The sequence below is a fragment of the Branchiostoma lanceolatum genome, chromosome 6, assembly GCF_035083965.1.
Source record: "Branchiostoma lanceolatum isolate klBraLanc5 chromosome 6, klBraLanc5.hap2, whole genome shotgun sequence".
Lineage (NCBI taxonomy): Eukaryota > Metazoa > Chordata > Leptocardii > Amphioxiformes > Branchiostomatidae > Branchiostoma > Branchiostoma lanceolatum.
In genome coordinates this window covers 11,282,964-11,309,880 of record NC_089727.1, presented here as the reverse complement: position 1 = coordinate 11,309,880, position 26,917 = coordinate 11,282,964, and the positions used below count along the sequence as shown (strand labels likewise).

The window sequence follows — 26,917 nt, the reverse complement described above, 5'->3', positions numbered from 1 at the left end:
CATTTTCGTAGGTGGAACACATTTTCAGTAGGTTCTAACATGAAGGTCATCTATCATTCTGTTCATGAAGGTCGTCTATTGTCCTTGTTGTGATGAAAAGTGACTGTTTTGTTACCATTTAACACACATTAAGTTATCGCAAAAAAATTTGGGGTAAGTCAACAATGTTTAAGTACATAGTATGCACATAAAGCAATAAAAATTGATCACACGGAGAGTGTATTGCTACCAAAAACTGTTGTAAACCATAGGAGTGTCTTAAATCGCAATCGATCCTTTGGAGAAATGATTTTGTAGTTGCATGAAATTTTCATTATTCTGTTACTGTAGTTGACCTTCCAAAATTCTGCTATGGAGGCTAACAAAAGTCTCTGTATTTTGTCATGTCAATAAAGTTTCATGTTACTGTCTTCTGTACTTCCTATGCACATTGTATGTAATATTTTGTGACAGATTCCCTTGCTCAATAAGTTTCCAACAGTTGTCTGGTGTCTGCGGAATCTTGCACACTTCCTGGTCCTCATAGATACTAAGAAGTCTTAGTCAGAGCCTAAACTGGAATACAGCATGAGTGTTGTCAATTCTTGAAATGTCCAAGATAGCTCCTGCCGTGGCGTCTGTCCTGCCAAGCAGACAAGCCTGCCTCGTTAAAGGACGTGTTAAAGTTCATGTATTCCTAAATTCTAACCATGCACAGGTCCATGCTTTTGGTTAACCCCAGCAGTTGGACATGGCCAAGGGCCCTACTAATTTGGGGGAGGAATTTCATCCCAAACTATTACTGTTACTATAACAGGCCAGCGCGGTCAGGAATAGCCACATGTCTCATCCACGGAGAGTGTGTAGATGGGAGTAATGGCTAGCGATGCCCTCCGGGTCACAGCGGCTAGAAAACCCATTCCAAAATAGTACACAACATGGGTCTATGGAGACAGATGACCAGCATACACGTATGATGATAGCCTGTATTTATAGACTAGTCCAAGGTCAATAACATTGCGATATATGGAGACGCTGTCTGGAGCCTGCGTTCTGGCGACACAAGCACGTCACATTATCAGCCGGTTTTATGTGTCCCTCTAGAGGTCAATAATTCATTTCACACCGACAAAAATAGTCGGCAAACATGTTGACTTGGACCAATATAGTAACAGGGGCAGCTATATCTGGTCTGCATATGGTAGGAAGACAGTTGTTGTCTAATGAGAAGCATCCTGACTAATCATTGTCTTCTACATATGGAGGATGTCTCAGATCTGAAGGTGATAGATAGGTCTTCTGTCAGGTCAAAACCATTTCATTCTCCTGAAACGCATGAAGTATAAAGAATATCACATGTTTCATAATGGTAAAAACATTTTGTACAATTTTTCAGTTGTGAGCTGTTGTCACACTAGACTTCAGTGTTCCATAATGAACGGTCTCCGTACAGAACACCATCAGCTGAAGTACTGACACGACTGGGCTGGAAGAACATCAAATCTATATACAGGCACCAGAAGGCTTTACTGACATATAAGGCTCTTAATAACCTGTTACCAGCCTACATGAGACATATGTTCACGTACTGTAGAGATAGGGCAACTAGAACAACACGACAAAGCGAGTCTAACCTACTGCATGTACCAATGGTCCGTAGAGAAGTATATAGAAGATCTATCTCCTACTCAGGTACAACTCTATGGAACAGTCTGACACCAAACTTGAGAACGGCGCCTTCAGTTGCAACATTTAAGAATATGTTGCGTCGAGTAACTACGAACTGAGTATTATTACCGAATAGGGAAATGATGTTATATAGTCGACTTATCTTTATATACCGAATATGATTATGGAATACTGATTGTTACGTTATTTTTGTATAACAATTTATGTTTCTATTATACGATGGTACGTTGAAAGGACCCCTGACCTCCTCCCTTGAACTCTTGAAAAACGGCCTCGGCCGAAGAGTGTATGTTGTACATACTTTCAAGGTTAAATAAAGGTTGAAAAAAAAAAAAAAAAATTGGACAGACTGGGCCATGGTTAAAAAAATGTACATCTGTATCAAGTTTTCCACAGAACCTGCATAAAATCTTAGGCAATCATGAAAATCCATATACCGATCATGGCAAGCTGCTATAATTATACAATCCAGCGTCATGACCATTAGGTATTGCATCATCTTACTAGTTTGTATTAGTATTATAGGTTTATGCTGTGGTGTCGGAAGGTCATATCAATTCGTTCTTAATCAGCTTGAGACATCTTACTGCACTGCAAACAAGGTTGCGTGAAATTTGTTCATGTGATAAGAAAAGGCAAACCTCTGCAATTAAAGAAATTTTGGTCAAAGGTAAAAATCTGAATTCATGGCTATCTTAGAACATTTTAGCACTTCAAAAATGAGAAGGATTGAACAGGGGGTGTTGGGAAATATGTCTGTATATTATAACTGAAAATTGGGTTGACCATGAAGCATATTGTACAAAGAATGATAAAAAACTTACAGGGGCTACATCTTCTTCTTCTTCTTAAGTATACTGGGCAAAACCCACTATGGGGCATCGTGTCCAGGGTGAGGTGCACGGCTAAGTGTGGCCGGTGGTGGAGTGCTCAACAAAACAAAACAATGCAAAAAAGTGAGAAAAAAAAGTGGCTTGCCTATTTCTAAACTTGTAGTAATCAGAAAAGCGACAGCAAATTATCTGTTTCTATGCCACACATAGCTGGGCAGGCAACATTCCTGTTCCCATAAACATAAAAAGCTGCAGGGTGAGAACAGAAGACAGTTTGAGTCATTGAATATGCTCTGCCAGAGGGGATGGTAAAGGCCCCAGTAATTCTACTATAATTATGGAGGACCTAGACAATTGTGCTTGGGCTTGTTTGCCGTCATTGTCAATGACAGGTTAAATCCACGTCATTTCACCTTAAAGTTTACATCAAAACGGCATGATACCAACTTTTATAAAAATCATGGATAGAATTTGCACAATATAAAAGAAAATAACTTTGGTATTCCTTACTTGTGCAACTCATTCACAACGAACAATCACATACTCTCTATACACTCACATGATAGCATCAAAGTTGTGTACTGTAACTAGCAGCATGATGTTATCTGTATAACATAAATATTGTCATCTTTGTCAAAAATGTCATCACTACACCTGCGTTTCTAGCTAGTGAAAAAGTGCTACGCTTTGCTTCAGTTTGGAGTTGGCCCCTTTTTTCGCTTGCATCTAATTTTCAACGCCTAAGGCTATACAAAACCCTATGGAGTGAAAGAGTTCATTATGATGTCAAAAACGATTCCAGGAAATCTGTCCTTGATAGGCAACTCGTATTGCACATTGAAGTTGTTTTTTTACACCTTTAACCTTTTAGAATTGCATGTTACTATGGCTACAATATGATTTCAAGCAAAATCATACCATGTAATAATTTTGAAGGTATGAGACACATATAAATGCTTGACTACCACACAGTGGCTTTGAAAGTTTGATCTCTATCTTATCAGCAAGATCTGAAATGCCATTTTTCCACTCTAAGAAGTGCCAATTACGTGTAAAACAGACCTAACGTAACATGACCAATTATCGTCCAATTTATTCAAAACGCATTTATCTGACAACCGCGCGGACAGAGCCAAATGTTTAACCCATTGGAAGAAATATCATCTCTTCTAAAAAGACAAATGCATAGTCTGTTTTTCTCCGCCTATTTAACGCCGTGCGAGCATGTATTTGTACTGAGGTCTATGATGAAGAATTGTACTAGCGTTACCCATTATCATCCACTTCAGTCTTTTCCCTTTTAGCGCTATGCTTGAAGTGCATAGACCAGAAAAAAATGCACAGTAACTGTCCAAAGTAGTCTACAGACAAATGATAGTAAAGTCACTATGTTTGTCCCTCCACTTGCTTGACGTGATGAAAGAAAACAGTGTTGTGCAGTGAATTTCACCAACATGAGCGGCACATGGCATTCACATGATAAACGCATGGCCATGATGTTATGCCGTGCAAAAATTTACCTTCAGAGCGGGGATCGCAAGATTGTATCAAACCTTCCTAAAACTGGCAAGAGTTTCAAACCTTGAATCACCATGGATAGTTTGAATATCAAAGAAAGAATTTGACTACCTACTTAGTGTTACAACTTTGAAGCCCATTTCTTAAAACTTCTCAACAACATACAGCAAATGCCAAAAATAATTACTCAAACAACTGGATAAAATCTTTGCTTAGTATTGGTTTACAAATAAATGTGAGACCTACCATTGTAAAATCAGTGGTTGTATTACTGTGGAGTACAGGAGGTTGATATGTGTTCATCATGAACATGTTGGTTTATGGATGGATTGTTACAATTTTTGTTTTCTGAAGCTGAAGCAAGAAGTGATCTTAGCCTGAGTCTCCTGGCAATTTCCTTTAGAACTGCAGATCACAATCATGTAATTGCTATAGCCTATATGTACAGTATAGGACAAACTGTGCTGCCTAGTTTTTCAAGCCTGTCAGTTTTAGAGTGTACAAACTTGCTCTGTGGTAGCAGCAGCAAAAACTAAGAAATCACAAGGCACAAAAGAGATTTGATCAATGAATATCAAAGTTGGATGTTTCAACTTTTGTCTGCAGTAGTTACGTTACAAAAGTGCAGCTTGTGGAAACTGAACAAATTCAAACTGTGCACTAAGAAGCTGTAAGGCTATGGTTATTCCATGTTATTTGCCATACATTGTACCTGATGCAATTGTTGTGCAATAAACTTGACTTGACTATAACTTGCGAGAATAGTAAAAAGGCCAAGACAATTTCAGTTAACAATAAGATACCTACACATAAAAAAACAGCCTTGGCTAACATTCAGGTCTGTATCTACAAGGTCATAATATCGGTCAAATCATCATATAAAAGTCAAGGTTTGAGCAAGGAGGTTTGAGGTATTGTTGTTGATACCATCTGTCAGCCAGGTCACAAATCCTATAATTACTGGAATTACGGAGATCAAAGCTACTAAAAGTAGTTGTTTTGGTCATGGCTCAACTTAGAGTGTTGCAATAAAGGTTACAGGCTACAGGTGTGCAGGTTTTCTTTGTTCCAATCAGGGTCAAATGTCATGTAGTTAAGCTGTCAACAAACTTGTGATTTATGATACTGTCTGACCTCTATTTTGTTTTGTTCTGTATTCTGAAGGATACCTTGCAGGCAGCACTAATGGCTAACATAGAGTGGGTACAGAAACTTTCAGTCACAATCCATCGGCACATTTCAGTTTGTGAAAATCAAGAGGTCACAGCGTCTTTGAATTTGCCACAAATACAACCATACAAAATGTAAGAAAGCAGAAGCTCGTGTTTTGGTCTCCTGATTTGTTGGTAGAAGCAAATATTTCCAAAATGTCACTAACTGCGGCACAGGTTAGGCACAATAAGATCAAAGAAACTTTTCACCGGCTAATTCCCATCACACACAATGGACACGATCATTAATCAATCCTGGAACAGGTCTGCTCAGCTTATTGTTATGACTGAAGCACAACAATTATTCCACATGACTTGTGCCAAGTGGAAGTACTGTAAATGCATTTTAAGTTCGCATGGTTTTAATTTCGTGCTAAGGAGAAAATGGAGTGTTCCCGGTGGTTTAATGTTCGGGGCAGCACTATAGTAACATGCCGCTACAGTATTGGACAAGAATGTTCACAGTGGTTCTAAGTTTGTGGTGAAACGGTCACCACGAAAATCGCGAACATAAAACCACTGGGAACATTTCTGGATTTACAGTAATCTGATCACGATGCCAACGAACTTGTTAGTGGAGACTGGAGAGAGATGACCTTCGTGGACACACGTTTGTACTGGTGGATAAGAAAAACAACAACAAAGTTTTCTAAATGTATCCTTAGACTCCATTGAAACATGGATATTTATTAAAAATGTTTGCCCCACACCCATTCCTACAACTGTTCTTCAGAGCAGTGATTACTTTAATAGAATGATGCTTTTATCTTATCATCTATTGCACGTTATGATTAATACATATTTCACCTATATGCTTTTCCAATAGCCAGTAAGTCTGTGACTTAGTGTGAGGAAAGACCAATACAAAAACAAGTACCATATACAACAATGAGCTGTGTAGAGAAACACAATGGCAAGCAGTTTGTGATTGGATAATCCTGGACCAATTACCCACCTCTAAGTTTTCCGTCATCTTACTTGGTATTTCTACCAAAGTTAGTCCCTAGCTTTCGGAGAATTTACCAGTAGTGAACTAATTTAAGGCAGCGCTGATTTTTTCAAGGAGCCCATCTCTGAACTGCAGCATTCCTGCTGTATTCCTCACTTTCATCACATCAGCCATGGACACCCTGGTGATGTCATCACCCCCAGGGAACTCCTTCCCAGCATGCAATGCTCTCACCATCTCCATGGCAACAGATGCTGAACTTGCCATGTCATCTGACAGTGGGAACAACTTGGCATTCCAAATGCTGCATGATTGGGCATTGCTAGGAAACAGTTGCTGGGGTGTTGGTTTTTGAAGACACTTCGCGACGTCATCAACTGACATCCCATAGTACCTGAGTTTCCCAGCATCTTTTGGAGCTACAGTCTTCTTCATGTCATCTCTAATGTCAAAAATGATAGTTACATATCTCAGAACTTTCGTCTCTCTCTCTACCACAGTTACAGTGTGCATGAAGCTATAGTCTGATACCACACAACTTGCAGTGGTGTTTGCCTCCAAAACACAATTGCTGATGATGCAGCTGGCTCCAACATTCACATTTGGGCCGACGTCACTGTACTCAACAACTGACCTTCTACCAATTGTGGCATCTGATGAAACAACACTGTGCATCAAGCAGACTTCATCACAATCTTGTGACAGTTTGGACAGTTTATCTAATGCTTCTGATGCCTTGTTTTCCTTGTCTAAAATGGCAGTGAGGACTTTGGGAGACAGTCCCAGTTCTGACTGGAATGCTGTGTTACAGCAGAGATGGTCCAGGTATTCTGCAGTGGTACCAAGGTGGTAGAACCGTGAATTGTTAAGGAGCACAACATGTAATGGCAACCCCTTAAGCAGTTCAAACAGTTTTGTCTTTGTGGGTGCCAGCTCTGCAGTAGCCTCACAAACATTTGCAGCAATGTTGACGTACTCATCTGTGGCATTGGGCCCGAGAGGCCTGAGGAAGTCCCCATAGGCCTCCAGCTCGCAATTCAGCGGTTTGTTCTTTTTGTAGAAGTCTAGCAGTTTGTTCCCAGTTTGGTGGTCGAAGTAGAAAGCACTGTCTGTGTACACAATGGGCTCTGTGTTGTTTGTATGTTGTAGGAATAATTTTGAAGCTTCTTGTGGTAGGATGGCACCTTTAGCACGCATCTCTTCTACAGTAGGTTTATGGATGAACTGTACACACTCCCTCATCTCAACACTATCAATGGTAACCCCATCTACCTTATCTGATTGGTCCAGAATGAAGACACCATGGCCTGTACCAATACTTACAGGGGAGGGGTGGGCCAGAGCAGTGAAACCATCCTGACTGAAGGACCAGTTTGCATGTGGCGGACACTCAAACGTCTCCACAGTGTCGGAGGAGCAGAGGAAGACGCCGGGCTTCATGCGTTGTGGGAAGTCCATGTACAAGGCCAGCTTCAGCTCCAGCATCTGCCACATAGGGCTGCCTATGGGGGTGGCCATGAAGACTTTGCCTACAAGGGGAATAGAATGTACTGTAAATCTTGGAACCTTTTTGGTGGTTTCCTTTTTGCAGTTTTCACACTGTGAAACACTGAAAAACTCAAACAGCTGAATAAAACCACCACAAAGGTAAATAAATTCACAGTAACATTTCATTTCAATGACACAGTTATTGATTATTTTCAACTAGACTTTGATCAGTGATAACCCTTATCCTAGTTATTCCATGTTGTATGGCCTCATAGATCGGGTTCATACATAAATGATGCACCAAATCTCTCATACCTAAGACACTGGCACTTGGTAACCGCTGACTGTACCCCCCTGCATGGATCAGTAGGACCTTCCAGTTGTCCAGCTCCTTGCCATACTGCTGCCTGAGCTGATAGAGGACCTCCAGGGTGGAACCACCGCATCCTGCACAGTGGGAGTAGAGCACTACTTGATAAAAATAACATACACCATCCATTAAATAAAGCTAGAAAGTGGATACCATATCGGCCTGTGAGAAAAACAAGTTTTATTTACTTCCTTATTTTTAGAACAGACAATTGATGAGTCAACTAAAGAAGCAAATGTCTTGAACCATCAGACCAGAATTTAAAACCTATCTACTGTATCTAAGTCCATGTCTAAAATTGGACTAACACATTTCTTCAAATAAAGATTAAATAGTGAACATCCATGTTTTTCTGTTTCATAAACCTCCATAAGTTGAAATGGTTGAGATCTACATTTTTCCTTTTTCTTGCTCCCAATTTTATTTTTCCTGAAACAGCAGAAAGATGTCCAACCTGTTGATTCAACATTTTCAGTACTACATTACGTGTTAAAAGTGCCTCTAGCAGTTAGAGGTAGAACTGCAAGTAAATCAAGGGAATGGGTATCAGAGGATCATACCAAACATTCAAAGGCTACTTAACAAATTTTCTCTTTCCAATTTCACTTAACTCTCCTCTCCCCATAAATGACATTGCATCGATGCATTTGTTTGCGGCTCGCCTCCTGGCGTCTGGGAAAGACATCACCAGACTTCTGCTGCAATCAGAAGCCTTCTTTTCCAGTCGGTTTTGGCGTCAATATTGCCACCTTGTATGTAGGCCGCGAGAGGCTAGCTCATAGTGCGTTTTTTAAAGCAGTTTATTGCATTGGAGATACATGTACTGTAGGCGTTATCGTTGTTGTTTTTAGATGTGTATATGTACATGTACGTATGAGCCTTTGAGCCTGAAGCAAAAAATAAATAAATCATAAAATAAATAAATGAGAAAGATAGCAGTTGGTATAGACACAAACCGATCTTGGCTCCCGAAGGATCAGCAAACACCAGGTACTTCACCCCAAGGGGGAGTTCACCACCTTGCAGCTTCTTGGTGATCTGCAGCTCATACACCTGCTTCTGCTGGCTGTCGAGAGCTGTGATGACCACCACGTCCCAGAAGGGTACAGAACCAACAGGTTTGCCTGTAGAGCAAAGAACATATCTTGGCGTGGCTAGGGGTGGGTACTGGCACAGAAAATTCAGTTACAGGTCAGGTCCAGAGGATCAGGTCCAGGTCCGGACTTGAACCTTATTATTGTAGTACAGTACTATCTGTCCCTAGTAGTACTACATGTATATCATATTTTTGAGAGCAAGACAAGAACACAGGTCTATGTGAGTGCTACAAATCATGTTCAAACTGTATATTAGAATGATTTAGCTATTTCAATGCATGTGTAAGCAACTAATATGCAGAAAGGAAACGGAAATGTAACAAAATGTACAACATACTAGTTTTGTGTGTTTGTGGAATTGGAAACGATCACTGGGCAATCTTGAAGTACCTAATCTGCGGCATTGGGTCAGTTTAGTAGTTAGATTGTTGAATCCAAAAAGATGGCTGACTCTTGGGAAAATGATGTGATCCTTAGTGAGCTAGTGTTAGCTTACCTCGAAGCTGTTCCAGTCTCTGTAGCCTCTCCTTGGTAGCACCAGTGACTTTGTTGGCATCCATGTCAGTTGAACTTGAAGAAAGCACATGGACTGCAATGTTGTCGACGTCTCTGCTTGATGTTGGCTACACTTCTGAATGAAATCTTGTCAGACTCTGAATGTACTTTACAAAATGAGGTAAAACAGGTGCAGTATGTCATCATGTGATCACTGTAATCATGTTTCCTCTCCGGTCTGTTTCTTCTCTCATGTGCCATATCTAATCATCACTCTTCAGCAGGGGCCTGCAATTACCTGCCTGAAGAAAACCAGAAATTTGACAGGATTGGGGCAGGACAAACAATGTAGTTTTGGAAGGAAGCCACTTCAGGATTATCCTGCCTCACAAGCCAGTATTCTCTTAAATCAATTATCAATGGATCCACATCTGTCTGCAAATGTTTATTCACTTGTTAATTTCACTTTAATACACTGTTATGCCCCTATGAGAGAAATCCATTTGGAAATGATTATGCACCTACTTAAACAGCAGCTTAACTATTCAACATTTTAAAGGTAGCCTTTCGGCACTAAATCTGTATTGGTTACAGCATCTGTCAGCAGCGAGAAGGTTAAAACTACACTCTGGTCCCTAACGCCTATTAATTTAAAAGTTAACGTTAGAAGTATTACAGACAGTGCTGGTGTCTGACCTTTGAACCCTAAGCAAGGATATTCAAGATCCATCGTAATTCCTGCGCTCAACAGCTAATATTAAAGATCTGAGGTAGCTAATCAGTGTAGCTGAAGACTAAGTATACGCTACGACTCAAACATTATATAGATCACACCTTGGCTATGTTCGTTATAGGAAATTTAGACAGCTTTTGAATGAATCGTAATCACGCCTCCTCGTAACGTTTGGGAGCTCTGATGACCAAAGTTCTCAAACACAACAGCAAGATTACCGGAGTGTAAATACCTCGCACAGCTTCTTCTCATCAACTTCACGTACAGACCTGGTGGGTTTCATCAGCACGTTATTATCGGATTAATCTGTTGAAATGTCAGAATCTTCGTCTTTCCGGATCCTCAGACGGGACTTTCTGCTCTCTGCTGTTTCAAGGTCAGAGTTCAATCGGTAGATACGTTAGCATAATATTCATCACCCAAAATTACTAGATGCACATGATGCATAAGCATTTGAATGAAACATTTTAAGAGTTAACACAACTACTGCTAAATGTGTTGAATAGTTTTACAACAAAGTCAGTAAGATATTTACCCATCATTATATATGATAACCAAAGAATCATGAAAATGTATCGTTGAATCTGCGAATACTAATAAGAATCTATTTATTCCGTTTTGGGACACTACCTGTTAGTTGCAGGATAATTGTGACGTGTAAATAATGCCACACCATCACCATGTTGTATTTGGAGCCAGGTTGTATCGTGAATAAGTTGCAGCTTGGAACAATCAAAGAGAGATGCCTAGTTTTACAGAATGGCTCACAGGTAAGTGGCCGGATTGGTGCCTCCAAACAAGGAGGTTTAAAATCCTTGCTCTGAAAAAGCGCTTTAATTATTTGATAGAGTAATGGGCCCCCGAGAGATTTGATAACGGCCCCGCAGATTCCCAGATAGATTAACGGTCCATTAAGAGATTATTGGACCATACAGAAGAGGTGCTTGTATATTTTGATCTTACATCTCCAACCACCCATCCAGAGCAAAGTATGATAACTTACCTTAGGGCTGCAAGGGAGAAAAAAATAATAACAGTTGACACAGACCTTGCAGAAAAGAATTGTCAAAAGATTGTGGCTATTGCATTTGACAGGCCGGTAGACCGGCCTAGCTTGTCAATAGCGGGAAAAATTCTTATTGACAGGTCTATAGCAGGGAAAATCCATATTGACAATAGTGGGAAAAAGATTCTTATTGACAGGCTAACCTGTAAATAGTGGGAAAAGAATCCTTAGTGACAGAGGATATAATATAAAAGCCTGTCAATAGCTAGGGAAAAATTGATCGATTTCAACTTGTGCCTGGTTTCGATTTTCCACACATATGTGAATTGACTTGACATTCAAGCCTAATGCCACCTTGAGGATTTAAGTTGATCACAGCTTCCTTGACTTTTAGACTAACATTATAAGTTAATATAGTGAAGAATATTACTAATCAGAAGTAAATCTCCAGACCAGTTATATAATAATGTGTGCTGTTGAGTGTTTCTCTTTGAGAAATATTTTAATTTCTGTAGGGGGTGCTGTGGCGCTGGGTGCGTATGCTCTGTGGAAAATGCTGGGGCATGATGCTGATGCAGAAAGGTTTGTGGTCCAACTATTGTCTAATGTTTGCAGTTTCTATATAAACTTAAGTTAAGGTAAAGTATGCATGTTTGTTTACTTGAGAAAATAGTTTTTACCAGTTTCCAGTTTCCCAATTAAATGTTAGCCTGGTTGCCATCCTATTACTACCAGGGTTCCTACACTTGCTACCCTACTAAATTTAGGGTAGCGACTCTAGTGAGCTCTGGTAGGAATAAGATGGCAGCACCTAGGCTAATGAAATGTGTGGTCAATGTTATGTTGCAAGTTTTTGTCCAACTGAGTTTTAATCTCTGATTGCCTGCCAAATTTGAACATTTTTATTGTCCAGGGCGAGGAAGCAGCGGGAGCATATGATCTTGCAGGCGCAGGAATATGCACGCTTGCAAAGAGAGTGGGAATATGATTATGATGAAGATGATTATTATGGTGATGATGATGATGAAAGAGAGAGGGAACCCGCAGTCACTGCTTATCCTGCACAAAGGCAACCCGCAGCAGGCCAAGCTGCTGCTGCAAGTCAACCTTCCAGAGTCCCAGGTAGGCTCAGACTTTGACCTTTTCAATCATGAACCAAAGCAAAGAATGTCAACAAGTGGACTTCTCTTTTATATCTGAACAAGGGAATCACAAAATCTTGTAAACTGAGGACTGTTCATGCCATCATACTTTTGAAAATGATACCTGAATGTCTCCTATAGGAAAAGGAAAAGGAAAAAGAAAAGGAAAAGGAAGAGGGGACAAGCCACCAAGAGAATGGAGCAAGATATTTGAGAGGGAAATTTGTGCATCATTTGAAGAAGAATGGACCCTAACCAAAGTTAGGACCTTACCCAATATCAATCAAGCCAGAAACGACCAGTGGAAACAGTTCACTGACAAAGCCAAGGTCAGATTGGATTATAATATATCTTTTTTACGGCATTTGAGGTGCATGTCAGTAGTAGTGGATTATACAGGGAAGTTTATCAGTAAAGGAAGATATGACTGCCAATACAATGTTATGCTGGTATACCTGATTGGGTACGAATGAGGAATAGAGGAAAAATTCTGTTTTCACACAAGACACACTTTCACAGGACATTCTTTCACATGACAGTGTCATTTTGTATGATACATCCACCTGTGTCTTACAAATATCCCCAATTTGCTGTGTAAACAACTTGTCATATATCTTTATTTATTTTATTGTATGCTCAAGGCCCATATCAACACAGAAAAAGCAACATACATCTACAGATACATATAACATAAATAATGATATATACAGTTGCGGCTAAACTATAACATGCTACTTGTAAACCAGCCTGATGTAGTGCTGCCAGAAGTTACTGTGTACGATGTATGTGACACTGGCCCTTCACATGTGTAAGTCAGTATGCTGCAACTGAAGGTCAGAACTTTCTTGTCAATTTGTCATGCTGACAGGTCAGGTTCGAGTGCAGACATTGTGGAAACAGCTGGACATCCTTGAAGGGACAAGTCATCTTCCACTACCGCATGGTGGAGAAGTACAAGTACAAGGGGGAGGTGAAAATGTTTCTACCGGGGCAGACATGCAAACCCTGCAGCGAGTCAGGAACCTGTGAGCCTGAAGCTCCCAAGTGGTACAGAGATGAGATGGTCAAAGTGATACAGAATCTTCGAAGGAAGATCGAAGAAAAGTTCTACTCCGGAGATCATCATTCAGAGCAGCTGAACAGGAGTCAAAGACCAGCGAACATGACCAGTAACCACGAGTCTGCCCTTTGTGAGGCATGTCAGCTGGGGGTGTGTGGGCAAATGAAAAGGGACTAGTGAATGGACTATATATATATATATATGCATACATAAGACATATATATATATATATATATATATATATATATATATATATATACACACACACACACACACACACACACACACACACACACACACACACACACACACACACACACACACACACACACACACACATATATATATATCAAATTTTTTTATGTTATCGGTAATTGCCTTTCATCTATAAGGTTTTAATCTATTTTGCCTAATGCTGCTACAACAAGTAGGTACTTGTATATTATCAGCTGTATAACAGTTGTGTGATTTTACAAAGTTGTGTGTCCTAGGTTTTGTGCTAACAGCCAAGGCACCATATTGTGCTAATATACATTTACTCCTTTTCTCTTGGATATTTGTAACACAATTGTAAGTGTATGTACGCATGTAAATGCTATATTAAATGCTACAAATCCCTGTTATCATTATCAATCAATTTCCTACTACATGTACTAACATTCGTATTGTAAAAATTGGATGCCAATCAAGGCTGTTGTGTTAAAGGTCTTCTCAAATTTGTTTTGATGAAGAAATAAAAGTTAGTAATAGAACTTTCAAGCCTCCATTGTTTTGTGTATCTTTTTTTGACATCATCAATTAAGTCAATCGTAAAACTCGTGTACCTCTACATTTTCAGATTCTGTGAAAGAAAATTAGTCAACATTGGACAATGAATTATACAGCATGTAAAATTTGTTAATTAATCATCTCCCTGCTGAGATGGGACTGGCCCTGGTAACAATGTTAGTATTGTTTTTCTAGACTAGTAATGTAATGATATCCTTCCTGGCTTTTGACCATTGTTTCATTATGAATTCAGCACTGAAATGGTGTCCAAGTCTTCTTGCTTTACTTACAATTTATAATACTGATAAGTACAAATAATGACTTATTTTTACACATTCATTAATTACATCGATCAAAAGCGGCCTCTAGCAGTTCACTGAAGGGCTGCACCATTATGGTATCCATTGTACGTGTAGTACTGCATGAATACTTTTTACCACTACATGGCGCTTTTGATGTATGACGATTTTTACACTGTTAGGTTTTTTTCCGTGCTACCTATTAATGTCAGCTTGTTGTGACGGAAGCGTGATGTTGAAGTCGGAGAGGAAAATTTCGCTTGCAAAATGTGTAGAAAAAATCCCGTGGATTGCTCCGACACTCAGCTGTTTGGAGCTCAAAGGTCAATCTGAAAATACATAGTTACACGTTCAATTCTCAGCATTACGAATAAAATGATGAAATAAATGATAAATTAATATAGCACAGATCTCACAAGAAATAGATTACTAGTAGTAATAATTTTTGATGTGTCTTATCATTGATCATCAGTTCAACACTGTTTAAATGCATAATGCGTGTTTTCGAATCTGCGTGTAACAATGAAAATGTGTTTGTACCATGCAATTTGGCGGGACTTCCGTGTTGGTTAGCGGTGTGCTGGTGATATAACATAGACAACAAAGGTTATATAAATGTTCCAAGTTGATAACCGATATTACTCTCAGATCTGGTAACATGGGCCTTGGAAGAAAAATATTTACAGGTTAGTTGTGTTCTAGTTCTGTGCATTCGGTTGATGGGACCACTCGAGTATAAAATGTTGATGTTGTATAAAAATGGGGGTGGGGGGTGTGGCTGCGGGAACCCTCTAGACTAGTGTCCTCTATGTTTAAGTTTATCGAGCCCCACATTTTAAAAGAATCCTGTATTTCTGACATTTCGTGGTTTGAAATCCAGATGGTTGCTCGGGATTCAATCCTTCTTACCTGACCTTGTGTCTTTATCCAAAGATCACTAACTGTTAACCACTAGAGTAGAGTAGAGTAGAATTTTCGGTCAGGTAGGACTGTTCCAGTTTAGACCGCTCTTCATTGTTGAATTCCTTTTCACTCAACTGTCATGGTGGGTTTGTGTGGATGTTCCAAAGCTCTGTGGTTGTACTTAACAGGGTGAACTTCCATGTACCTGTCGAATCTGGCTTTGAAGGCATTAACTGAGGGAGCGTTGATTACTTCTTCTGGGAGTCCATTCCACCAGGGGACCACGCTGTGTTTGAAGAACAGCAACCTCCTGTTTGTTTTTGTAAATGTTCTTGTTAGCCGTAAGCTATGGCCTCTTGTCCTGGCCTCAGATTGTATCTCAGGTATGCATGGGGCGGTGTCAAACAGCCCGTGTGCATATTTAAAGGTGTTAATTAAGTCCCCCCGTAGCCTTCTGTAAAGCAGAGTTGGTAGTTTCAATGTTCGCAGTCTTTCCTCGTAGGTTAAATCTCGCAGGCCTGGTACCCTCTTAGTGGCTCTCCTCTGTACATTTTCCACCATGTCCACCATTTTCCACGTACCGGGTGACCATATTGGTGCTCCGTATTCGAGGTGAGGCCTCACAAGGGATTTGTATAGAGTTACGAAAATGACATTGTCGATGTGTGAGAATGTTCTCCAGAGCAAACCTGCCATTTTGTTGGCTTTAGATACGGCCAAAGTCACATGCTTCTCAAAAGACAGGTCACGGTCTGTAGTGATCCCAAGGTCTTTCTCATGGCTACTGGACTCTAGATAAACTGATTTACTAGTGTGATCCATCATATCACTAGTATTCTCCAAGCAGAGGTTTTGGTCGGCTGGGGTAGTAGTGGCCGGTTTTTTTAGGTCGGCCTAAAAAACCCCGGCCACTACTACCCCAGCCGACCAAAACCTCTGCTTGGAGAATAAACCACTAGATCTAGACCAATAATGAACACTACAAAGTATTGATGAGTGTTTCACGGGTGTTAATTGCCTTAAAATGACTGGATAGGTGGGGCAGTGATGCTGTGTACAGGAGCTGCGTATGTTGTCTGGGATATTGCAAAGAAGAGGAAGTCCGACACTCACACATACAGATCCCTGCTGGACCAGTACCTCAGCTACAGGGTCTTCAGTATTGTGGGCAGGTAGGACCATCATATTTGGTTACTGTAATTACTCAAACTACTTATAGTTTTGTTAATTTGTTTGTCATTTGACAGGACCCCTATGAAAGCAATCAATAGATTTTCTTAGTTTTGTGGTTGACCTTGGCTTTAGAGGAATATTTGCAAAATATTTGTCCAAATTCAAATCTCTGAAGCCTCAATCATCCTACTAGTAATGATCTCTTCCATTAAAAAAAGGGCCAATTTCAACATAATGGTATCATAGTGGAGGTTTGTGGTCTACAGGTATCCTTTGCGGTCTTTTCAGCATCCCTATAGACTATAGACATCCTATATATTATATAGGACTACAAACAATACTGGAAAATTGACTTGCCCTGCAGGCATATGAGGAGAAAACTTGAGCGTGACTGTGAGAACGTGGCAGCTGTGCAAGAGGAGGTTCTGCTGCAGAGGCTGAGGGAACATGCAGACACAGCGTACGGCAGAACCTACAGGTTTGCTGATGTCACATCAAGGGAGGACTACAGAGGCTCACATCCTCTCACAAGGTAGGGGACGGATGTGTCTTTGAAATTGATCAAGAAATAGTGTATGATGTGTTTTTCTGAAAGAGTAGAAGTGATGCTCTGGCCATAGAAATGTCTGGAAAGTATTGATAATGTACAGCAAATGATTAGCATGAAACATCAATATTTTAGGCAAGAAAATCATTTGTTCAAATGTCTCAGCTTTGCTTACTATGCAGTTGTTTCTATTTGTTTATAGACATATTATAACATGATGTCAACATTTTGCCTTGTTGTAATACATTTTTCAGGTATGAGCACTATCGAGAGTACGTAGAGCGAATGATTGCAGGAGAAGAGATGGTCCTGACTGCCTTCAAACCCATAGTGTTTGGCACAACGTCTGGGACCTCAGGAAAGTACAGCATCATTCCCATGGGCCAGAAACAGAGGGTCAACTTCTTCCTTCAAGGGGTCACCGTCGCACTCAGCAGTATGTTGGAGGGATTCCCTGAGTCAGACAATCTCCAGAAGGACTTGAAGATTTTCCACATGCCACACTTTAGGGAGTCTGCAGCTGGAATCCCTATCGGACCGAACTCTTCATCCCCGGCGAATTCTCAGGCAATGTTGAATTTGTACTCAACTCCCAAACCTGGGTTTGACATCATGTCTGAACGTGAGGCCCTGTATGTGCACCTACTGTTTGCTCTGAAAGACAGAAATCTGGGCATCATTGAGGCAAATTTCTCCTTCCGTGTTCACACGGCCCTGGTGATGATGGAAGCGTGTTGGGAGCAAATTGTCACTGATATTGAGAAGGGTTGTGTGGATCCAAACCTCGACATAGAAGATGACATACGAGCTGCGCTAAACCAACTCCTGAAACCGGATCTGGGCAGAGCACAGGAGTTGAGGGAGGAATTTCAGAAGGGATTTGATGGGATTGTTAGGAGGGTTTGGCCATTTATGGGTTTGATCCTGGCCACAGATACAGGATCCTTTGACCTGTACAGGCAGAAGCTGAAGAGCCATTACTGCAAAGGGATCCCCATGTACTCACCAATCTACGGTGCCACAGAAGGTACAGCTATGTCTTTTTTCTGAATTTAACTTCATTTGCAATACTCTGCTGTCATCAAATTTGCTCAAAATGTGGTTCAGATTTTATCATCCAATGTCAACCATTTGCTGAACAAGCGTTTGATACCCTGACTTCTGCAGGTCTGGTTGGGGTGAATATCTGGCCCAGTGATGAGGAGCGGCACTACATCCTCTGTCCACGCTCCATGGTGTTCGAACTCATCCCTGTGGACAGTTCTGATCAGGACCAGCCAGATACATTATGGTTGGAACAAGCTCAGGTGGGCAGTTATTATTACTCCTATGGAAAATAACAACATTTGATCATGTTTATCCATGTTTATGAGAGCATGATAGCTGATGTTTGTAGGGGCTATGGCACCGGTGGCCCTTTCAAGCTTGAGAATTTCATTGCTATAATTTACATTTGAATGCTGCATTATTTCTTTTTGCAGCTAGGGGGCATGTATGAGTTGGTGATCACCAATGCAGGTGGCCTGTACAGGTACAGGTTTGGGGACGTTGTGAAGGTTGTGGGGTTCTACCACAAGTGTCCTGTCATCCAGTTCATGTACAGGTGAGAAGAACATCATCTTTCTGTTGTATTTTATTCTGAGCTTTAATGACAAATTCCATTGATGCCAACGACTTGACAATTTACCACTTTTCCAGACAAGGGCAGATGCTGAATGTGCGCGGAGAGAAGACATCAGAAGACATGTTCTACCAGGCTTTGAAGTCAGCTAAAACAGCCTGGGCAGACACTGGTGTACACGTGGTCGACTACTGCTGTGCCGAGAGTGTGCTAGTGCAGGAAGGTACTGATGTCAGAGTCAGTCTTTTTCACCATGTTGAAATCTATGTTAACACTGTGCTTGGCTAACCTTCTGCTTACACATAGAACATCCTGTGCCATGTGCTCTCAGCACCCACAGCCTACTGACCATTGTGTTCTGTACTACAGGACAGGCGGACCCACTGCCACATTATGTGCTGTTTCTGGAGCTACAGAATGGGGTGAAAGGTCAAGAGAAACAGTATGCACAGCAGGTAATAGTGACAAAACATTGAAACAATGCCAAAGAAGATAGCACATGTCTTGTTATCTGTCCTTGGTGCTGAAGAGTCGCCTTTTCATATCCAAACTCTTGATGCAATGTGCCAGCCTTTTATGTTCTTCTTTGCTACAATGCCCATGTGGATCTTTAAGTGAAAGATTGAATTTCATTTGGTCTGTCAAATTCTTGGTCAAATCCAACTTGAGTATGCACAGTTCATTTGTCGACTGTAATACCAAACATCAGTAGTGTATGATAATTCTATTTCTTTTCCAGCTTGAGGACTGCCTAAGAAAGACAGCCTACATGTATGATCGCTGTCGGACCCAGGGGAGTATAGGCCCTCTTGTGGTGCATCTTATGCCAGAAGGTGAGAAAACACAAATGTTCATTACCTTCGCCAAGAAGGTTATGTTTTACATTGCAAGAAGCTGTATCTCCACTTGTTCTCCCCACACAAGTTTATCGATGTGTGCTCATGTCAACATAGATATTACCAGGGGATGTTTTCTGTATGTTGGTTTATTGTTGGGAAGAGGTTATTATCAAGAGTCCCAGCATAAGTCAATCAATAGTCCTTGACTGGGAACTTCTTGGAACAAAATGTGGATGATAAAAAGCTGTACTTGAAGTGTTCAAAAAGTCATATATTCCTAGAAGTATTGTAAAGTGGAACTGATTACCATAGAGTGCTGAAGGAGCATCCTTGCCAGATAGCTTTAAACAACGCTTGCTGTCAGATGTGCAAAGGTTAGGTGTGACAAGTTGTTCGGTGTAATATAACCAGCTGCTGCTGCCCCGTGTGCCTGAAGCTGTTGTGTTACGCTGAAGGGCACTTGTACCGGCTATATAGACACAGTTGTATGTTTGAGGAACATTGATGTGATGTGTATTCTCTAGGCTGTTTCTCGGAGTACCGTGAGCATCTCCTGTCCAACACCATGGCGGGGTCCAACCAGCTCAAGGTGCCTCGTGTCATGAAGAGAAGGACTGATGTGGACTTCATGATGGACAGATTGAAAGAGTAGTGTGATTAATTACCACTGCCGAGGAGCCTGTGGTTGGTTTATCAACATGGTTATTAATATTAAACAAGAAATAATTTCTGAGAAAGAAAAATTTGTTTGAACCTTTCATTGTATTCTGATGCATAGTTAACTTGTGTTACTTTGGTTGGGGATAATGTATGTTAATTACCAACTTCAAGATGTTTCTGGAAAAAGTTAGATTAGTTTTGACCATGGTGCTTATCATGTTAGCAGAGAAATTGTTTGTGGTATAGATGCTTACAGTTAAACTATTTGAAAACTGCGGTGCAACATACTCCTCTTTCCATATATTAGTTAAAATCCTCCCACACCATAATTGATGTATAGGGCGGTGCCCATCTCCGTTTCATAGCCCTGGGGCCACACTGTGGTGCAATCACTGCAGCAGGGGGCTAGTCCACTGGCAGTGGAGTGTGTTTAACTTCCATACTGTTTCATAAGTATGTACCATTTTTATAAAGTCTTTGGTATGACTCAATGCGCCTCTTGTCCAGAGGTGCCCTACCTGGGGCTTGAACCCCAGTCCTTCTGGTCCAAGTAATTTGAACCTGATGTGGTAGAGTAGCAAAGGCGCAGACCACTACACCACAGGGACACCCCCTTTCCATATATACATTTCCTAAAGTCTACAACTTGTCAACTACCCTACTTACAGGATAACACTACTTTCACTGACAATCAACCAATCTTATAAACTTTATTGTATTCACAAAAACACTGTCCAATGCATTTATCAATTTCCATAGCAGTTCAGCAAAGTTGTTTCCAGCTCTGTGCACACTTACATGTTCACCCAGTGGTTAGTTACAGGATATCTTAACATTTGTATTGATATTTTAGTAAACAGTGATACCAAGAGAATGTACATGTGCTAGAAATCTATGTTTGAACGATTATAATACCATCCCATTTTTTGCATTCAAAGTTCATTTTTCTATGAGATGTTGAATCAAGTTGGCAATGTACTGCCCAATATTTCATCAGATGGGAATTTTTTCACACAATAAACCTTTGTCAAGGACAGTTTCCTTGGTGACATTATGATTCCCTGTGACAGAAAATAAGATATAGTACAGTAGCACAGGCACTTTCACATGCATATTACAAATCGTACATTCACACAAGTTTGACAATAGGGGCTTCCTGAAATCCATTTACAATCTATTGTCATCTCATATTCTTATACACTTCTTGTCTACCTACAAAGAGAAAGAAGAGGTAGACATTAAAAAGAGAAAATAGGTAAACAAATTCCTCCTTTGTTATAGAAAAAACAAAATGGATTACAATTCTAACTACTAGTACCTCTCTACCTCATTGTTAATCAGGCTAATGTACATGTTAAGTTAAAACTACTGCTTCCACCAAATCACTCTGTCACAAAAATGAAAGAAACAGCTCTACTGCGAACAAAAGGAATGTAAAAATTCACTGCATGATAAAAAGTGTGAAATCAGGGTTTCTATAGCAACTTTTGTACACAAATGTGTCTTGAATAATCTAAATATAGATTTTCTGCTGTTATTGAAAAAAATACAATCTTGGAAGCAGCCAATCTAGTGGAGGGGCATATATCCCTCCACTTTGAACACAAGCTATTGTGGAAAAACGTTTTACCACTTATGTCAAAACTTGTTACAAACTCCTGTTGTAACTGCTTGTGTACAGCATATCTCAATGTGCATAAGTGTTTGGAAGTGGTGAGAATGTACCCATACCTTTTGGAAGCTAGTCTATCAATAAATGCATATCTAGAGAAACCATTTTCAAAATTTCTACTGCTTTCTTTCTTCCCAACATATTTAAAGCAGCAACTTAGCACTTTTGTATTGAATTTTCAGGCAGTAATGTGTCAAGTTAGCTACTGAAGAAAGCTAAAAGGCACATGCAGTGACTTACACAGGTTATCTATTGGAATTTAGTGTGCCAACATACTGTATCAGAACTATCAGAACTGATACTGTTTTGTATACTATGATACCAATGTGAAGCAGGGTGATTACTATGTGTTGCTGAAATTTCTATTCATTGTCACTAGAATAAACAAAAAGTTAATACAATCACAAAGATACTGACAAATGTAAAATCCACACAACTTTTGGTGGTTGAAATACAAAGTTCAAAACTCTGGGATATCTGGTGACGAAGTGACATTCCTAACTACATGGCTTGTTCCATAAAATAACTGAAAAAAGATGTCTACAACTGAAGTATCAACAATGCTAGTTCATTACAATACAAGTGTGAGGACTGAAAAAAACAACAATCTGTCAATATCTGTACTCTACACATAGAAGAAAAGAGCCCTAACATGGTGATAACTTTGTTTAAGACTGTTGAGGAAACCCATTTGAGAGTATGGGACACCAACTTGTACCAAGGAGGTTATTGTACATACAATAATAATAACAAAATATAAAATATCTAATAATATCTAATGTTTGACTCTCAAGTGTAAGATAAGAAAAAAGATGTACAAGATCAGAGGCCATTGGGACTGTACAACACCTGTGGTTCCTGATCCTGTGGGCATGTACATGTATAACAGTATATACTTAACTAGGAATGGGGATCTACTTAATGCCCTATCCATCCATCCATCCCTCACATATGGTGTAAGAGATCACAATCACTAGTAGAGGTTAAGAGTTAGGAGGGGATAGAAAAGTATGGAATGCAAAGAAGTAATGTATGTGCACCTCCGTGGTGGTGGACATGGACAGCTCAGAGGAAGGATGAAGAGTAGCTGGAAGTCAGAAGACATGTTTAGAGAGTTTTAGTCAGTAATGCAGAAAGGTCTATCAACACATGAAAATACTTCAAGATGTTGTTTAGGTACATATGAAGTCTGTACTTCCCTAAGTCTGTGAGGATTATAGTGTAACCAAGTAAATTCACAGAATGAAACTACCTAAATAGACAACCACAAGCATTTCTTAACTATTTTTTCATTCAGGCATTCAAGATATTGATTCAGACGGGATATAGTAGTTGCTTAGCTATTTACAATCAACTTTTTTCCAGTTCAGACTAATATCTTTCTGTTGAAATCAAGCAAGTATACAAGCCTTGTCAAAATACTATCACTGTGTAACATTTCATAGCATATTACTAGTACAGTGTTATGATTCAATATTCCAAACATGATGTTACATCTTCAGTATAATATGTAGACTATGATCCTTCTGAAGTTCGGTAGCTCTCTTGCCGTGCCTCCTTGGTCTTGCTGAGTGCCATGGTCCTGTCGATGTCCAGTCGGGTGTACACCGTGCTTGACGTTCGCTGCGGGAGGGGGGAGGATCGCGGGGAAGGCTTCTTTGCTTTCTCCATGTCTGGAGAAGCCGACATCTCCAAGTCCAGATACTCTACCTTGTCCTTTTTCTTGGCCTTGGCAGCCTTTGTGAGAAAAAAAGAAATCACATCTCATCATAACAGTCACAATGAAAACCTAGCGCTCAGTAACCATTATTGGTCTAATATTTTGTTTACTCCACAAAAAGTACATTCTGCATATCATATTTGAAATGAACAACCTTAATACATTCAAATATTGTACTGTAAAATAGAAATACTGCAAATGTAACTGACAATAGAAACAAGTACTGTTTGAAAGGTCAGAAATACCACATCTTTGATGCTTTCTTTCTTTCAACTGTATCTTATCTATCTAAAGTCAGCATGTATGTACATTATACATTATACATGACATGTATGAGTTTTCAAAATATATATGTACACACCTCTTGTGCTGCTTTGCCTATACCCTCCATGGGATGGTAGATCTGTGGTAGCAGAGCGGAGCCACTCCCAGTTTTGTGAATTTCATAGTCCTCAGAATCTGAAGAGTCTGTTTCTTCTGTGTCAGCAGAGTCCTTTGGCTGTGGAGGTTTATAACTGTGGGAAACAACAAAACAGTAATTGACTTGCGACATTTGTTAATGAATGCAGGATGTTTCCAGAAGCCATCATCATCATATTTCATATACTATTAGGATCATCATATTTTGTATCCAGAATTGCTGTCCTTAATCACCTGTGTCATAATACCAAAAATTAGTTGCAAAAATAGTTGTCAATTTGATGGGTACATAGTACTACATATACACACACAAACAGACCCACGAATGAAAAGGATACTCACCCATTGGAACCATGTACTGAGAAGCTCTTGGTGATAGGTGACTTGATGGGGAAGACTCCATATGTATCCTCTTCTGTAAAGTTACTGGTACCGCTCAGGTCCAGGGGTGGAGGAATGTTGGCTTTTCCTGAAAACAAATTGTACAAGAATATGCTGAAGTATTGAAGATGAGTAACAGAATAGTAAGGTCTGACCTTGAACTATTAAGCAGGTTGAATTTTTTTGCATTACAACGATGTTCTGGTTTACCTGGTCTACCATCTGCCCTTTTTGAACCAGGCTTGAGGTCTCTTCTGATTGGAGGAGGCAGGTCAGTTGGTTTCCTCTCAGGAGCCACAGCTGGGGCTGGAGCTGGGCCAGGGGTGACCTCTAGGAGAGGAGGCGGGGAGGGGATACCCTCCACACCGCCCATGAACATGTACAGGTCATCAGTGTATCCTTCCGCCATGCCTTTGGGTCCAGATGCCATGGAGGTGTAGACATTATCGGGGCTAGTGTCACTGCAAAATATCAGAAGTAAAGAAATTATTTTTGATGATTTCATCTAAACACAACAAATCCGATGCACTTATGTTAGTTTTATGATAGAGGGTTTTATGACATGTTGTACCTTGCTTTAGATACTGCCATGGCGATGTAGTTCTCGTCTTGGGTAACCTCAGATGTCGCTGCATTGATGTAATGATGCTGCTTTGCCGTCCTTGGAACAGGGGGAGGGGGCTCTTCTGCCTCGGGAGCAGCCTTCAGCTTCTTAGGAAAATCGTAAAAGTCGTCCAGCCCAGGAGGTGGGATTGGATCACTGAGGGAAACGGATTCCAGACTTTTCTTTGACAAACTCGGTGGGACAGAGTACGTGTCCTCAAAGCTAGGCGGTGGGGTGGGGGGCACATTGGGACTCCCAGTCAGGTCGGTGACGGACTTGTTCTTCGGGGGGCGTGGTGGTGGAATGAGGTCATTTGCGGACAGGCTGGGGTAAGTGCCATTCAGAGGCCGGGAGCTCCCTGACGCGGGGTCGCCATCTCCCATGCTGATAGGGACCTGGTAGATCTCCTGAGCACTGGAGGGCTGGGACTGTCGTCTGCCCAGGACCTCCCGGGGAGGAGGGGTGTCGTAGGTGTCGTCACGAGAAGTCAGTCTGTTGAGGGAGGGGTGGCTCTTTGAGCTGACGCGGGATGGCGGGATGTCATAGTTTTCTTGTGACTCCCTTCTCTGCAGCATGCGTTTGTTGTTCCCAGACTCACTAAAGGAGCTACTGTTCCTCCTTGGGGGTATATCGTAGGTTTCATCCGTGGAATTCCTGTGACGAATCCCTGTGCCTGCGGTTGGTGGTATGTCGTATGTGTCATCACAGGAGCCGACCTTAACATCATCAGGCAGCATGGATCTCAAGAAATTTTCACTCAGTGAATCTGAGAGTCTGTCCCAGTCCTCATTGTCTACAACATCATCATCTTCAAAAGAGTTCTGCAGTCCCGACCCACTTCTATTTCTTATGGGTATTGGTTGTTGCTTTACTGAATTCATTCTCATAAACTGGGTTGCTGTAGGAACTTGATAGTCCTGTGCAAAGTCTATCCCCATATTGGATGGAACCACGTTTGCAGATGGTAGTGTATTGTACTCCTGTTCACCTGTACTGGAATGTGTAGACAATTGTGTGGCGAGTTTGCGATGCGGCACAGTGTCGTACACATCCTGCTGTGACGACCAGGATGACTGATTAGAAAGTTGCGTGCTAACTTTTGGTGGAGGAACCACATCATAGATGTCCCCCTGCTGCGACCCAACGGACATCTGGTTGGTCAGTCTCCGCGGCGGAACCATATCGTACGTCTCTCCCGTGTCGGTGGAGGTTGAAGACGCTTGTCTAGCAAGTCTGGGTGGCGGAACAAGGTCGTAATTTTCTTCAGGGTTGGAGCTAAGGGAAACTTGGGTGACTGGTCTTGGAGGGGGAACAACACTGTAGACATCGAGGTTGTCCACACTGCCATTGGTCATGGCTTTGGCTGAGTGAGGGAGGACATTGTATTCTGCTGGGGGCAGGGGTGGGGGCATGTCGGGGAAGCTGTCTCTCTTGCGAGATTCCAGCCTGGCGCTTCTCGGAGATTGCTTGGCCGGTGATCTGATGTCCCTGGAATACAGATTTAGGTCAAGATTTGTTTATTGACATCTTGCAGGTATTGAATTGAAATTGATTTATGAAGGTTCAAATAACATTTAGATGGACAAAATGGACAATATTGTACTTGAAGAGTACCGTATTGTACAGTGATGTTAAAAGTTGTTGACATTGAAATTTAACAATATCGATACAGTTAGAAAACTAAATCTAGTCAAGAGGTTTTCAAAGAATGATGTGGCACGTATGTTTCTTAACTTGTTC

At 40.8% G+C, this 26,917-nt stretch overlaps 4 protein-coding genes across 14 annotated transcripts in view; 2 read left to right on the top strand and 2 right to left on the bottom strand.

Moving 5' to 3' along the window:
• Positions 1–5,886: 5,886 nt before the first annotated feature.
• LOC136436578 (fucose-1-phosphate guanylyltransferase-like) lies at positions 5,887–10,748 on the bottom strand. 7 transcript variants are annotated; one of them, XM_066430644.1, is made up of 5 exons: positions 10,595–10,748; positions 9,631–9,765; positions 8,994–9,204; positions 7,983–8,114; positions 5,887–7,708 (listed from the first exon to the last, which is right to left on the bottom strand). In XM_066430644.1, the coding sequence occupies exons 1-5, from the start codon at positions 10,643–10,645 to the stop codon at positions 6,264–6,266; spliced, it is 1,974 nt and encodes a 657-aa protein (XP_066286741.1). In that variant the 5' UTR covers positions 10,646–10,748; the 3' UTR covers positions 5,887–6,263. The 7 variants fall into 7 exon arrangements, with proteins under 7 accessions (XP_066286741.1, XP_066286744.1, XP_066286743.1 ...); XM_066430647.1 differs by having other exon boundaries at positions 9,631–9,704; positions 10,595–10,711; XM_066430646.1 differs by having other exon boundaries at positions 9,631–9,931; positions 10,595–10,706.
• A 131-nt stretch (positions 10,749–10,879) lies between these two features.
• LOC136436580 (receptor-transporting protein 3-like) lies at positions 10,880–14,322 on the top strand. Its single transcript, XM_066430654.1, has 5 exons — positions 10,880–11,132; positions 11,884–11,950; positions 12,282–12,490; positions 12,652–12,839; positions 13,379–14,322. The coding sequence occupies exons 1-5, from the start codon at positions 11,105–11,107 to the stop codon at positions 13,745–13,747; spliced, it is 861 nt and encodes a 286-aa protein (XP_066286751.1). The 5' UTR covers positions 10,880–11,104; the 3' UTR covers positions 13,748–14,322.
• An 850-nt stretch (positions 14,323–15,172) lies between these two features.
• On the top strand, positions 15,173–21,416 carry LOC136436579 (GH3 domain-containing protein-like). Of its 2 annotated transcripts, none has more exons than XM_066430652.1 (10): positions 15,173–15,323; positions 16,577–16,712; positions 17,078–17,245; positions 17,515–18,287; positions 18,428–18,567; positions 18,742–18,863; positions 18,959–19,104; positions 19,251–19,336; positions 19,621–19,714; positions 20,245–21,416. In XM_066430652.1, exons 1-10 carry the CDS (start codon positions 15,296–15,298, stop codon positions 20,370–20,372), a joined length of 1,821 nt encoding a protein of 606 aa, XP_066286749.1. In that variant the 5' UTR covers positions 15,173–15,295; the 3' UTR covers positions 20,373–21,416. The 2 variants fall into 2 exon arrangements, with proteins under 2 accessions (XP_066286749.1, XP_066286750.1); XM_066430653.1 differs by having other exon boundaries at positions 15,203–15,243.
• Positions 21,077–26,917, bottom strand: part of LOC136436576 (GRB2-associated-binding protein 1-like) — a 28,780-nt gene continuing 22,939 nt past the window's right edge. For all 4 annotated transcript variants that reach the window (XM_066430640.1, XM_066430641.1, XM_066430642.1 and 1 more), the window contains 5 exons: positions 25,145–26,665; positions 24,784–25,034; positions 24,535–24,661; positions 24,134–24,287; positions 21,077–23,789 (listed from right to left, as the gene is read on the bottom strand). In XM_066430640.1, coding sequence (XP_066286737.1) covers positions 23,568–23,789; positions 24,134–24,287; positions 24,535–24,661; positions 24,784–25,034; positions 25,145–26,665 — 2,275 coding nt within the window. In that variant the 3' untranslated portion in view covers positions 21,077–23,567. The remainder of the gene's footprint in view (positions 23,790–24,133; positions 24,288–24,534; positions 24,662–24,783; positions 25,035–25,144; positions 26,666–26,917) is intronic.